The sequence below is a fragment of the Chiloscyllium plagiosum genome, unplaced genomic scaffold, assembly GCF_037043375.1.
Source record: "Chiloscyllium plagiosum isolate Xiang-an unplaced genomic scaffold, Cpla_swu_hap1 HiC_scaffold_41, whole genome shotgun sequence".
Classification (NCBI taxonomy): Eukaryota; Metazoa; Chordata; class Chondrichthyes; order Orectolobiformes; family Hemiscylliidae; genus Chiloscyllium; species Chiloscyllium plagiosum.
The window spans coordinates 36,084,288-36,100,055 of record NW_028270179.1 but is presented as its reverse complement, the minus strand read 5'-3'; the positions used below and the strand labels follow the sequence as shown (position 1 = coordinate 36,100,055).

General features: G+C 43.0%; 1 protein-coding gene across 1 annotated transcript in view; it reads left to right on the top strand.

The window, feature by feature from the left end:
* The first annotated feature begins 206 nt into the window (after positions 1-206).
* Positions 207-15,768, top strand: part of LOC148138231 (putative G protein-coupled receptor 139) — a 33,982-nt gene continuing 18,420 nt past the window's right edge. The window contains exon 1 of the mRNA XM_087981896.1: positions 207-387. Within this exon, the coding sequence (XP_087838022.1) occupies positions 207-387 (181 nt within the window). The remainder of the gene's footprint in view (positions 388-15,768) is intronic.

The window sequence follows — 15,768 nt, the reverse complement described above, 5'->3', positions numbered from 1 at the left end:
TGAGCTCTACTCAATGTGCTATTCCATAGTATGAGTGGGAGCATCGCTGACAGCACTAACAAGGATCAGTGGGTCCAGAGTGAGAGGGAGGAGTGATCAGAATCTCAGAACATTAGACGGGAATGAATCAGAGTCTGAGAACTACAGACTGGAATGTTACCTTAAAGAATCAGAATTTCAGAACATTAGAGTGGAATGCTCCAACCATGGATCAGAATCTCAGAACAATAGACTACAATGTTCCCTCAAACGACAGGAGTTTATCTTATTATATTTTGGTTCTTGCTGCATATTTTGAGAATATGTCATTATCGGGGCGGATTCGATATGTACTTTACATTATTCAGTGTTTCTATTATCCGATCCTGGCTATTATTGGTGCCCCTGGTAAGTCTCACTGTTCAGATCGTATTTCTATAAATCATATGTGACTATATTACTGCTCTTTCCATATACTCTATCCTCTTTGCTGCAGTGACTGTTTCCTGCTGAGTCTCGGAATCCAGATATTATTCTACAAGCCACCACAAACTGATCAGTGAATTTGTTCATTCACTCTCCCTCTTTGCTTTTCTCAGTTTCCATTTTAAGTCTCTGTGTTGATCGACTCAGTTTCAGCTGTGAACCACGATTCCTTGCAGCACTGCCCTTGTCGTTTAAATATCAGCAGTATGGAGATCACTCTCTTCTGATCCCAGGTCAATTCTAATTGAAACTACTAACCCCTCCAGAATATACATCACTGTATCGGTCCATTTGTTATTTGAGCCTTGAGTTATGAAATACAATCTTAATGATGGGAAAAAATCTGCTGCTGACAGTCCCAGCTTCGAACCTGTAGAAGCATATTTGATTCGCTCATCAACTACTTGTATTTGAACTCCCACCATAATCACATCCATTTGCCACTCTTTTGGGCAATACTCCATATTGTCATTGAGTTCTGGGAATGCCTATATTTTAATCTTCTCAAGCCCTGTATCTCATTTGTCCCTGAAGCATCCATCAGTCTCTCTGTCGATTACCTAATGCCGTGTCAGTTGTTACTACTTAAACTAACTTCCTGTATACGAGTTCTAGCTCAAACAATGAATCTACCATCACACAAACACCCACGCACGCACTCGCACTTACATTTCACACTCACACATTCAATCTCACACATACACAATCTCATACACATCCACACATCCACTCGCATTCATACACACACTAACGCATACATAGACCATCATAAAAGGGCGATAATCGGCCATTTCAGCTGTTCCCCTCACGTCTTCATGGAAACTTCTTATTCTTAGTCCCATTCCCGTCATTGTTTCAACGAGAAAGTTTCAGTTAATTAGCTCTTTCTATCTTCACTGTGAATATTTCCGTACCACTGTATTTTTCTCCTGGTCTTGGTTTTGATCTCCCGAGTATCGAGTGCTGGTTATGTGAAATGCGAAACAATGAAATGGCATGTGTTTACTGTCGTTCATAGAGATTTTGAGACACGTCGTTGAAACTTGATTTGTTCCTATCCACTGAACGCCTGCAGTTGACTTTCTCAGCTGATTGTGCTGTCAGTACCACAAGGAAGCCCCTAGCGTATTATTTTAAAGGAGCAGATGTCTAAATTGTAGCTGAGGGGCTTCTGAACGAATCCTTGTATTGAAAAGGTGCTGGGGATGGTTTCCTGGCGGTTATGGTGTGAGCTACTCAGATATCCAGGGAGACATGAGGATTTGCTGAACCAACTCTGGATAGAGTATGGAGAATGTAATACAGCATCTGAGAACTGCAACATGAACAACAAATGGTGCAGAGGAAGCAGAGAGGGGAAACTGAGAAACCACATTGTGAGTGTATGTGGAAAAAGGGATCTGCTGAATCTGTCTGTGCCTGAAAGTAGACACACACTCTCACTCTCCCACTTACACACATTTACACTCTCAATCACATACCCGAGCACACATATAAATGTGTGGTGTGAAATTACATTTGCAGATTTGATTTACTTATACATTCCATTTTGTTCACAAGGCAAAAAATGGCCAGTTGACATGGCATTTTATAAACGCCTACTTTGGAAATAAACACTGTCTGAAATCAGCTTACGACACACACAGTCTCCAACAAGACTTTACGTCTAAAATTCATTGAATGATTCTTTACATAGATAGCAACTTATGTTATCTCTGGGCAGTGGCTTGAAATAAGTTCTGGGATTTGCATATTAATCAAACAAAACCTGCACCTCAATTTCAACTGATTATAGATTTAAGAACCATCTTAGATACGTTCAATTCTTGCACATGAGTTGTACGACTCATTGATATTTTCCTTTTTTAAAATTCTTTGTTTCAGGACTCCCTCTCTCTTTAATATGTATTGAAGGAGCAGCGCTCTGAAAGTTCGTGTTTTCAGATAAACTCATTGGGCTATAACCACGTGTCGTGTGATTTTTGACCTTGGCCAACTCAGTCCAATATCTGTACCTCCATACCACGGCTTTTATTAGTTAGCCAATCTTCTCTCCGAGTAGGTAAACATTTTCAATCCCATGTGCACTTATCTTGCATTCTAAAGTTCTGTGAGGCTCGTTATATCAAGCCTTCTGGAAGTCGACGTATAATAGGATCCCCGTTATCGCTCTTGCTTGTCATATATAAAAAAAACGGCAGGGAAATCATTCAAACACGATTTATCCTTCATAAAATCATCGTAACTGTGGTGAATATTGGCTTGACTTTGACAATGTCCTGATATTAATTCCCGACTAACAGATTCTAACAATTTGCATTCAATCCCAATACTTTATTCACTACTTTTGATTCCGTAGTAAAGTTGGTACTTCTAAATTCTTCCGTTTCTATAATTTCTCCGTTCCCTTTCAATTCCTGTGTAACAGGCACAAGGCTGTAAGTGATCTGCTCCGATTGTTACGTAAAAGGCTTGAGACTCAATAGACTCGTTCCCTTCCTGGTTTACACACTCGATGAGCTGAGTGTTCTTCTGGTGTTCGTACAATATAGTCTCGTTGGGCTGAATATCTGCACCTATTCCTGACCAAGCCGTCAACGTCTGAACGTTTTCCTTTTGTTTCTGCAGAGACATTTGGGGATTGATTGTATCTTACTGCTGCGGGGCAACATTTCGACAGGTTGAAGTGTCTTCTCATATTCCTCCAAAATAGGCTGGAGTTACAGAGCAGTTTTCCTCCTCATCCCTGAAATGGGGTCGAGGGAGTGATTAGTCCTCTCCTGTTGCGATAGAACAGAAACGCAGCTGAAATAGCTCCACCTGATCACATAAATGCAAATAATCTCAAACGATTTCATAGCCTTCTTCTGTTCTAGTGTAACAGACTCAATGGGTTGAATGGGCTTATCCTAGTGTGAAAATTTGCAGTCAATTCGTGGCCTTCTCCAGTTCTTGTGTTGTAGTATTTAGAAGGCTGAATGGTCTCATTCTTCTATTCAAAACAGGACATAGGTGTTGCATGGCCGATTAGTGGTCATGTGTTGTCGTGTGCAGGCGCTGACTGGCCTCTTCCTGAAACTGTATTTTGGGATCAGGAACTAAACAGGCTCCGCCTCATCTGTTGTCACAGGTTGGAAGAATCTACTTCTGTTGATCCTGTGTTGCAGGTTCGAGAAGTGGAATGGATTCCTGAATTTGCTATATAATTGCCCTCTGTTGCCGAACCTTGAAACAAGATCATTTGTCAATCTTGTAAACTCTACTAGGTATTGGATCACCCTGTTCATCCCTCCCGCATAAGTTACCCTAACGCTGTGGCTTGTTGGGGAAAGTGCCTACTTAGTAAATAGGATAGATCGACGATTCAAATCCTTGCATTGCCTACATCTCGCATGAACTATTGCGTGTTTAAAACTTCTCTCAAATGTCGTGGTTGAAATTGGTTTTTGTGTTTACAGGAAACAGCGCTCCCACTCATGTTGCCGAGGTTTGTTCCCCCATCAGAAATTGCTGTGCTTTGTTCAAGTGAAGTTACCTTGTTATTATCACACCCCTATGCAGCCAGTAATGAAGTAGTGCCCTCAGGAGGCTGAATAAATTTCTACTCATGCTTTCAGTTCAGTGTGGTAGCGTGGCTAAGTTGTCTAAGATGCTAAATATCGGCGAATTACTGAAAGTAGGTGTGGGTTTAAATCCCATCGCTGCCAATTGTGCTAATAATGTCACATTGCCCAATTTTGATGATGATGAGTTCTGGTTTCTTTTGAACACAACAAAGTGTAACGTATTTCTCACAAAGCAGTCTATAATGCGAGATAGCTAAGAAACTTCAGTGGAGCAGTGGTGAATCTCGAGGCTTCTCTCCCACAAATGGCTGTGGAAGGCAAGAACGAAATATACATAAGGATTTCCAGACACGAAAGGGATGGGGAGAGAGCAGGAGCATGGTGTAGAGGTAAAGGATCAGTCATAATTATATTGAGTTGTGTAGAAAACTCGGTGGACCAAATGCAGTACTGCAGTTTCCGTTTTATACTACCCCAGTGTTAATCACATTAAGGAATATATGACAAGTTGAAGACTGCGCATGCTGGAGGTCAGAGTCGAAAAGTGTGGCACTTGAAAACCACAGCATGTCAGTGATAATCCAAGATGCAGGAGAATCGAGGTTTAGGGCATAAACCTTTCCTCAGGCATGGAGGGGCTTTCTTGCATCCTGACAGTTCCTAATGAAGGGCTTATGCTCGAAATGCCGACTCTCCTACTCCTCGGATACTCCGTGTACTGCCGTGCTTTTCCAACTCCATATTTGTCAACGTTAAGCTACGTTGTGTGAGTAATGTGCATTGCGACGATTTTTGGCGATGAACTAGAATGTTGGAGGGTAGGAGGATCCGAACAGGACAACCAGTAGAGACTACACATTCAAAATCCCCGCAACGGTTCTCCTTCAAGATCCTCCACTCCACAATCGGAGCTATACGCTGGCACCTAACCTCTCTACAATCAGCTCTGTCTCAACTGAGGGCCACATTCTCTTATAACTGCAAAAGACCCCTTTTGTACTATGCGCTAAAAAGAATTCGTACTTTCAACAAACAGTATTTAAACGCGATCTCAAACATTGTAAACAGTAAGCACAACAAACTTCCATATAACCACCGCCATAACCAGCACACCTCAACCATTCCTGAAGATTCCCCAGGAACAACTCGGCCGCCATTAGCCATGAGGCTGGTACAGCTACCACCTGCACGGTAATCAATGACATCACTTCCGCTCCTCAGATCCCGTGATCGCCACCACTTCCGCCCCCACCAATGTCATTCACCTGCATACTGACGACACGCGCCGCACACATCCCACTGACAACATCCCCGCCTCCCATGGCCCTTAGGAGAATATCACTCCTGTCATGATTCCACCCCATTCCCCCACCACGCCCACTCCAGTTACATTCTCCGCCCCCACTCCCAGTTCCACACCTTCATCAGGTCGTAGCTCCCAGCCTTGGCGAGTTTTCACCAGCACCCCAGACCTCCCCCTCACTGAGGACAAACGATCAGTCCTCAGCGAAGTCTTTACCTTTATCCCCTTCCATCCACACATCAATGAATTCAATACGCATCGTGACGTCGAACAGTTCTTCTGCTGCCTCCACCTCTGAGTTTACCTTTTCAATGAGAATTCCCGCACATCTTCCGAGGACCCCTTCACACGGCTCCAATACACTCCATCCACCTGGACACCCCGTGCTGGCCTATTACCCGCCCTCAATCTCTTCATTTCCAACTGCCACCGAGACATTAACCGTCTCAACCTGTCTACTTCCCTCCCCCCTCCAAACTCTCACCCTCACAACGCGCTGTCTCCACTCCCACTGTTCCAATCCCAACCTCACCATCAAACCAGCCGATAACGGGTGTGCAGTAGTAGTTTGGCGCACTGACCTCGATATCACTGAAGCCAGACACCAACTCGAAGACACGTCCTCCTACCGCGCCCTCGAACATGACCCCACCCTATCACCAAACCATAATCTCCTAGACCACACACAACCTTATAAGCTCAGGAGATCTCCCACCCACAGCTCACAGTTCGGGAACCCAGCACCGCCCGATTCTACCACAAACCTGACCATCCTGGCCAACCCATTGCATCAGTATCAGCCTGCTCCTGCCCACAGAACTCATCTCGAACTACGTTGTTACTGTCCTATGCCCCTCGTCCAGGAATTCCCCACATACGTTCGAGACACCATCTACACCCTCCACCTCCTCCAAAACTTCTGTTTCCCGGCCCCCAACGCCTCATCTTCACCATGGGCATCCAATCCCTCTACACCTCCATCCGCCTCCAAGTCCTCCGTTTTTTCCTCTCCCGACGTCCCCAGTAGTATCCTTCCACTGACACTCTCATTCGTTTGGCTGAACTGGTCCTCACCATTAACAATTTCTCTATCGAATCCCTCCACTTCCTCCAGACGAAAGGGGAAGCCATGGGCACCCGCATGGGTCCCAGCGATGCCTGTCACTTTTTCGGTTACGTAGAACAGTCCGTCTTTCGTAGTTACACCGGCACTACTCCCCACCTCTTCCTCCGCTACATTGATGACTGCATAAGCACCACCTCATGCTCCCGCGAGGAAGTTGAGAATTTAATCAACTTCACCAACACATTCCACCCGACCGTAAGTTCACTTGGATCACCTCTGACACCTCCATGCCCTTGATGGATATCTCTATCTCCATCAATGATGACCGACTTGACATTGACATTTTTTTACAAAACCACTGACTTCCACAGCTACCTGGATTACACCTCGTTCCACACTACCTCCTGAAAAAAATACTACTCGTATTCCCAATTCTTCTGCCTCCGCCGTATCTTCTCCCAGGAGGACCAGTTCAACCATAGAACTCACCAGATGGCCTCCTTCTTTAAACAACGCAATATCCCTTCCCACATGCTTGAAGATGCCCTCCAACGCATATCATCCACATCCCACACCCCCGCCCTCAAACCCCACCCCTCCAACGTTAACAAGGATGGAAACTCATTGGTCCTCACCTTCCACTCTACCAATCTTCGCATAAACCGTAACATCTGCCGACATTTCCGCCAGTCCAAACGGACGCCACCAACAGGGATATATTTACCTCTCCACCCCTTTCCAAATTCCGCAAAGACCGTTCCCTTCATAGCTGCCTGGTCAGTTCCACACCCCTAACAAACCACCCTCCCTTCCTGGCACCTTCCGCTGCCACTGCCAGAAATGCAAAACCAGCGCCAACACCTCCCCCGTCACCTCCATCCAAGGTCGCAAAGGAGCCTTCCACATCCATCAAAGGTTTACCTGCACATCCACCAATGTCATTTATTGTATCAGTTGCTTCCGATGCTGTCTCCGCTACATTGGGGAGACTGGATGCCTTCTTGCAGAGCGCTTTAGGGAACATCTCCGGGACACCCGCGCCAATCAACCCACCACCTCGTGGCCCAACATTTTAACTCCCTCTGCTTCCCACTCTGCCAAGCATATGCAGGTCCTGGCCTCCTCCGCCGCCACTCCCTCACCACCTGTCGCCTGGAGGAAGAATGCCTCATCTTCCGCCTCGGAATTCTTCAACCTCAGGGCAGCAATCTCGACTTCACGAGTTTCCTCATTTCTCCTCCCTCCACTTTACCCCAGTTCCAACCTTCCAGCTCTACACCATCCTCATGTGCTGTCCTACCTGCCAATCTTCTTTCCCATCTACCCGCTCCACCATCCTCTCTGAACTATCTCCATCATCCCCACCTCCATCCACTATTCTACTCTTGGCTACCTTCTCCGCAGCCCCACCCACCTCCATTTATCTCTCCACCCCGGAGGCTACCTGCCTTCATCCCTGATTAAGGGCTTTTGCCCGAAACGTCGATTATCCTGCTCCTCGGATACTGCCTGACCTGCTGTACTTTTCCAGCACTACTCTCACCTAGACTCTGATTTCCAGCTTCCGCATTACCCACTTCTGCCTTGAATGGGGGATACAAAATGTGCTGACTGGTCTACACTTTTCCGGATTTTTCTTTGCAGTCTGACGGAAAACTCTGTAAATGTTGTCAATATCTCTCAGTTGTGAGGAAGGAGATCTCTGCAGGATCGACAGGGCTGCGTTTCCCGGGCTCTTTTCTGTTACTGACGCTGGTGCCAGTCGTGCTGTTCGATTTTATCATTTAAGACATCGAACAAGTTTTATACGATTGAGTGTCTTTCTTGGCCGTTACAGAGACCACGAAATGATTTAACATACGTCTGCGTGTCTGAACTCACTTCTAGGCCAGACAGGAAAGTACGGGAGATTTGCTTCTTGAAAGTACATTGTGGAAGCAAATTCGTGTTTCCAGTCGACATTGGCATCAAGGCCACTATGACTGGCAACAGATTTTAGATCTCAATATTTCATTTTTTTTGTTTTTAACTTGCACCTATCGCCAGAACATTCGCCTGGTCTGGATTCGTGACATTTCCACAACAACACCATCTCCACATGGCGACCTATTGGAAACCACAATGAGCAGGCTATCCTCTGCTGCTCGACAAATCTGTCAAAAAGAACTCGCACCAATTTGACTGTGAAGACGAGACTGAAGAGATGGTAATTTTTCAGAATATAATGATTCTCCTCTTAGAAAACTTGACATAGTTGAGTAATTTTTCCACATTGCCATGTAGGTGTCAGAGTTGGAGCTGGAATGAAACAGCTCAACCAAGGATGCAGCTGTTTATGCAGAAAAGGTCTCCAGTCCTATTGTAGGAATGGTGTCAGGGCTTTTTGTAGTTATCGTATCAACTGTGTTCAGGTGTTCCTTCATATGTATTTAATCTAATTGGTTGAAGACTAACATCTATGGGCATCATGATAAGGGCGAGGTGAATCATTCACTCAAAAGTTAGCATGGGGATATCTGTGGAGCCCTCTCCCCCAGTGAATTATTTAATAGTTCGTCACCATTTATGATGTGGCCCGACAGCAGAGCTTCTATCTGAACTGTTGGCCTTGGCATCATTCCCCCTCTCTATCAGATGTTAGTGCTCCTGCTTGGAATGTAAGCAGACAAGTGTGGTAGCTTTCGCGGGTTGTCATCAGTTTTAGTCACACATGGTTCTGGCCCTGGTGTATTCACCCACAGTCTTCAATGAACCATAGATTGACTTGATGGTAATGGTAGACTGAGGGATTATCCCGGGCAAAACGTTACAGACTGGGATTGATTATATTTACTGCTTCTGCTGTTGCTGCTGTGGTCAACAGTACAACATGAATGTCAGGAATACTCTATTTATAATTAGAGGATTTCAAGCATCGGAGAGTATTATTTTACCTGGAAATGAATTGATGGCAACAAAGAATTGGCGATGAACGAGGAGTGATAGCGTCATAGAATCTTAGAGTAATACAATATGCTAACAGACCCTTCAGCCCAACTCATCCCTATTCACAGGTTTCCAAAGTTGAATTAGTCTTACTCGGCTCCATTTGGCACTAAACCTACTAAAACTTTCCTGTTCATGTACCTGTACATATTTTTTTGAAAACGTTAAAGTTTTAGTTGCTTGCACCGCTTTATATAACAGCTCATTACATATACACGCCACCATCTGTAATAAACAGCTTGCTCTTTGATCCTTATTTTAAATGTGACCGCTCTCATTTGGGACCGATAGCACTTGGTTATGGAAACCTCTACCCTGGGGAAATGACCTTGGCTATCCATTCCATCCATGCCCCTTATGATTTTATGGACCACTATAAGATCATCCCTCAGCCTCCAATGCAAAAGGGAATAAACTCCCAGTCAATCCAGCCGATCCTTATATATCAAAACCTTCAGTTTCCTTCACATCATTCCAAATATTTTTAAAACCTGTTCCAGTTCATGACATCATTCCTATGGTAGGGCGACAAGAATTGTACGCAGTACACCAAATGCTGTCTTACTGTTATGATATGGAGTAAATCCTGCTCGCCTAGTTAAACCAGCAACACAGAAAACATTTATCTCGTGCAGTAATCTGTGAAAGTTCGACGTGCCAAGAACTCGTTAAGTTAAAAATTAACAATTTTATTTCTTAAAGTATAACAAAGAATAATTAAATAACAACTGCTTTCATCTCCTTCCTCTAACCTATAATTTCCTTTCCCTTCTATAATACGAGTCCGATAAAACTGCCATTTCAGATTTACAAAACAAAATTTCTTATCACAAATCCAAGAAGCGCTCGGTTCTTCTCTGTATTCCAGTCTTCTTTATTTTATTCTTGGGGTTTATTCTTTACAGGCTAGTGCTTGATAAAGGTACCTTTAAGAGAGCTACTTTTCGAGCATTCTTTTCACATGCTGATACCTTGGCAGGTCTCCTCCCAACTGTTCAATATTCCCTGGTATTATATCGCCAAAGCATCGGATTTTATCAGTGGCAATTAAGATTTACAATATACTCAATTCAAACTTGTTTGTAATTTGGTATTTTTGGAGAATAATTTAAACTGATTGGTCGAATTTGAATTTGTTTTTCTATCATAGCAACTCATCCAGTGCTATCTGTTCTCAAGCAAATCTTACGTTGTAATGTCTCCAGCACTCGCTGCGTTTGCATGTCCTTCACTCTCTTAAGGGTACAGTACACTCCTGCACCTTCATAATACCTCGTTCTTAAGAAAAAAGAATAATGAATCCTTATAATGAATGGATGGCTTCAATTTTATTCAAATTAATCACTTTACCCTAACATGCAGGTGACTTTCATATAAGTTCACCTTAACTTCTTCTCACATACCTGCATTATATATAGCATTAAATAAATGCAAACATAATCTAAAGTGTATCAGTTAAATCCACTATAACGCATTTGCAATTATATTTTTATGAAACACAACATATATGATGTTTTAACTTTGGAGTCTGTAACATAAGATTCCAATGATATAGTCTCGTATTCTTGTGTTTAAGTCATTCTAAGAATGTAAGAGGATTGTGATCCTGTGTACACAAACGGCGTTGACTCATTGTTCGTGACATACACATTAAAATATTGTTAGACCAGTAACAAACTAAATAGTTCTTTTTCGATTGTGGAGCATTTCCTCAGGTGGATGTTTATCTTCTTCGAAAAGTAATCAACTGGCATTTCAATTCCATCCTCATCTTCCTGCAGGAATACAGCTCCAATTCCTATGTGACTAGCATTGATGGCGACTTTAAAAATTTGGAATCGTTGGGTGTGGCTAAAATCTGTTTGAAAATTAATATGACTATCAAATTGTCGAATGCCTCCTAGCATTGTCCTGTCCACCGAAATTTTATGTTCTTCTTCTCTAATTTGTTTGACGATACCAAGAACAGCTGACGTTTGGAACAAACTTTCGATGGATTCCACTGAGTCTTAAGAACAGAAGTACCTGCTTCATCAAGGTTATTTATGGGAATTCCTTAAATGGCTTCCATCGTTGCGTTCCGTGGGATCAACCTGCTATGACCGATGTTATGGCCCAAGAACTTCACCTCCGCTTTCGCGAATTCCATTTTATTTAAGTTTATCAGACGTTTGGCTTCTCGGAATCGTTTAAAGAGTTCTGCCAAGTGTAACTTATAAAACTTCCAGAACTTTCTAAAGATCACTGCATTGTTCAAATAAACTGTATAGTTTGTTAATCCAGCCACAACTCTGTTCATGGCTCTTTGGAATGTGGCCTGTGCGTCCTTCTTTCCAAAGGGTATGACTTTAAACTGATATAGTCCATTTGGGTTTACAAACGCAGACATTTCTTTCATCTTCTCTGATAAAATTATCTGCCAGTAACCATGCAATTAGAACAACTTGGTGATGCAACTGCCTTTCTCGATACCGTCTTCCAATCCAGGATTTGGATGAGTGTGATTTGTTTTAACGGCGTTGACATTCTTATAATCCACGTAGAATCGTTGAACCCCATCCAAATTGGGAACTAAGATGATCGGCGAAATTCACTCTCTCTGGCTTGGTTTGGTAATGTCCTCGTCGAGCACGGCCTCCAGCTCCATCTGGGCCTGTCTGGCTTTGAAAAGATTACGCCTGTAAAGGTGTTGTTTCACTTGAGCATATTCCCTATGTGCACTTCAATTCCATTAGCATTAGTTCTCCTCATTTCATTCTTGCATATGTCCTTTTACTAATGTAATAAATCTTTCAACGACGTACTCTAATCATGAGACAGATCTAATCCACTCCTCTAATCTACTCCTCAATGACTTCTTTATTTTTTTAATCGATTTTGAGGCACATCAAAATCCACATTACCTGGACTTGATTCCTCACTCTGCGTGGCAGTAACTAATACCTGTTTCTCCAGTTCTTTCTCTCCAGTATAATACGGTTTCAACTTGTTCACGTGACATACACGATATATTTCTTTTATATCTGGCATCTTTTCAAGTGCGTTCACCTGGTTCAACTTTTTCTCAATTTGATAGGGACCATTCAAACTGGCTTTGAATGGATCTCCTATCATTGGTTACAGTACTAAACATCATTCCCCCGGCAAATCTTTCGAGTCTCAGAGCTTTTATCTGCAACCTGCTTCATTCTACACTGTGCACTCTTTTGGTGCTTTTACCTATCTCACGTACTCGGTTTAGTCTCTCTCACACCTCCGATTCATAATCTACTTCTGAAAGCCCCGTATTTAGTCCTCTTTAGTTAATGTCAATGGGTCTCTCACTTCATGACCGAATATTAACTGAAAGGGAGTAAACTGAGTAGATTCGTTTAGGGCATCTCTAATGCAAACGCTACGAATGGGATACCTTTATTCAAATCAATCTCGTGATCCTGACAGTATGGTCTCAACATGGTCTTCATGTTCTGATTACATCTTTCTAAAGCTGTTCTGCGCTGTATTGTTCCATGTTCTATGTTCTAAAGCTCCCTGGAATTAGAATTCTGTACACGGAGGCTATCCATAACCTCCCTAAACAGCCTAGCAGTGAAATTTGACCCGTGGTCCGACTGAATGTCACTGGGACGTCCATAACGCGTCTAGAAATCTACTAACTCCCTGACAACCTTGATACTCCGTAATGGAATTTCCCCTGGAAATTTGATAGACACAACCATTGTGGTTAACAAGCACTGGTTCCTATTTTTCGTTCCTAGGAGAGGACCGACACAATCAATTAAAACCTACGTGAAAGGTTCATCAAATGCGGGAATTGGCAAAAATGTATGCTTTCTATTACCGCCTGTGGCTTACCTACTATTTGGCATGTATAACACAGACAGTAATAATTAACCACATCCTTCAACATTCCAGCCCAATGCACATCTTTTTGTACCTGGGTCTTTTGTACGGCTAGGTGTTCTCCTATATATAGTTCATGTTCAACCTGAAATACCACCTTTCTAAATGCTAGTGGCAGCACAATCTGGTGCACTTCGGCCCATTTCTCCTGTCCACTAACCTACCATGGTCTCCATTTCTGCCTTAGGTTTATATCCTTCAGCTAATAACCCTCCAGAATAATTTCTGCCCCTTTTTCGAAGTATGCATCCACACATATATTTTTATCATCTTTTCTTGCTGTTACCAGTCTCTTATTCTTTCAGGATTAAACACCTCTGTCTGACGCTCTGTCTGTTCAGGTCTTTCCTGCTCGAGTAAATCAAACAAGGAATCAACGAACTGAACCTCAACTCCATCTTTCTCTTTACTTTTCGCTTCGTGCTATGACTTATGGTAGTGGAATATGGTTACCACACAGTGTGGGAGAACACCAGCATATTTCTGTTTTAACTCCTCAGTTTCTTGCTCTTACTTGGGTTTGACTACAAAAAGGGATCTCACTCCCAACTAAGATCCTGCCAAATCATGCCGAAGAAAATACTAAATCCTGGAATTGACACTGCCATTCACTCCCACTGTAAATTTACCAGTCTTGAGTTGGCACTGCAATCTTAGCTTACATAGCAGAACGCTAAATTTATGTCCATCTATCCCATAGAATACCACATTCTCGGATAACAGATCATGAAGAGTACATATTCGCTCGTTCCTTACCAACAGCGTCTGTTTAAATCCCGTATCTCTCAAAGTTATAACTTCATGTCGTTCCTCCTCGTTCTTTCTGAGTAAACATCGCACACATAGGCAAATTCTTTGTAAATATAAAGTACTAACTCCATATTCATCTCCTGCCAAGATTGTGCACTCTTGTGCAGCTCCTCGGCTCTTTTTGGGGACCTAGTCTATTATCTTCGATAATGTCACTGGCTTAAATTGTTTACCACAACTTTTCCCACAGCTCTTTTCTTTAACCGTCAGCTTTGTGACATTATGGGAGCCACTTTATCACAGCGGAAATACCTTTCACCTCCTTTCCACCCTCATGAGCTTCATTTGTATCCTGTGGCAGATTCTTACGAGTGCTGTATACTTTTGGTTTTGGAGTGTAGGAACTCCCCTTCTCCCAATGTCTATTCCTCACGGGATGAAATTCTGCCTGGAAGCTTGTTTTATGCACCAACATGTATTCATCTTCTAATTCTGCTGCCCTTCTCACCTCCTGTTCTTCCTGTCCCTAACTAAAATTCTTAACAACTCTTGAAGTGAGTTCTTTGAACTCTTCCAGGAGAATAATCTGTCTTAAGATCAAAAAATGTCCTATCTATTTTCAGAGCAAGTAATCTAATCTAAATAAACCCCATCATTCAAAATGGCAATGTTTAATTCAATCGAATTCAATGTATATCTGACCTGGTTCGTTCTTTGTGCTCCTGACCCAATGTTTAAATGCTTCCGGTAACAATTCATAAGAACCTCATAGAATGTGGGAAAATAGCTGTTGACACCTTGAAAAATGTCCATATTACATATGAGGAAGTGCTGGATGTCTTGAAACGCCTAAACCTGGATTAATCGCCAGGACATGATCAGCTGTACCCCAGAACTCTATGGGAAGCTAGAAAGGTGATTGCTGCACCTCTTGCTAAGATATTTCTATAATTGATAGTCACAGGTGAGAAGCCAGAAGACTGGAAGTTGGCTTACGTCGTGCCACTGTTTAAGAAGCGTGCCAAGGACAAGTCAGTGAACTATAGACCAGTGAGCGTGACGTCGGTGGTGGACAATCTGCTGGAGGCGATCCAGAGGGACAGGATGCAAATGTATTTGGAATGGCAAGGACTGCTTAGGGATAGTCAACATGGCTTTGCGCGTGGGAAATCACGGCTCACAATATTGATTGAATTTTTTCAAAAAGTGACAAAGAGAATTGATGAGGACAGAGCGGTAGATGTGATCCATCTGCTCTTCAGTATGGTTTTCATCAAGATTCCCAATGGGACACTTGTTTGCAAGTTTAGATCTCAAGGAATACAGGGAGAACTAGCCATTTGGATACAGAACTGGCTCAAAGGTAGAAGGCAGAGGGCGGTGGTGGAGGGTTGTTTATCAGAGTGGAAGCCTGTGACCAGTGGAGTGCCACAAGGATCGGTTCTGGGTCCTCAACTTTTTGTCATTTATATAGATGATTTGGATGTGAGCATTTGAGGTATAGTTTATAAGTTTGCAGTTGACAACAAAATTGGAGGTGTATTGGACAGCGAAGGAGGTTACCTCAGATTACAACAAGATCTTGATCTGATGGGCCAATGGGCTGAGAAGTGGCAGATGGAGTTTAATTCAGATAAATGAGAGGTGCTGCATTTTTGAAGCAAACCTTAGCAGGACTTATTCACTTAATGGTAATGTCCTATGGAGTGTTGCTGAGCACAGAGTCATTG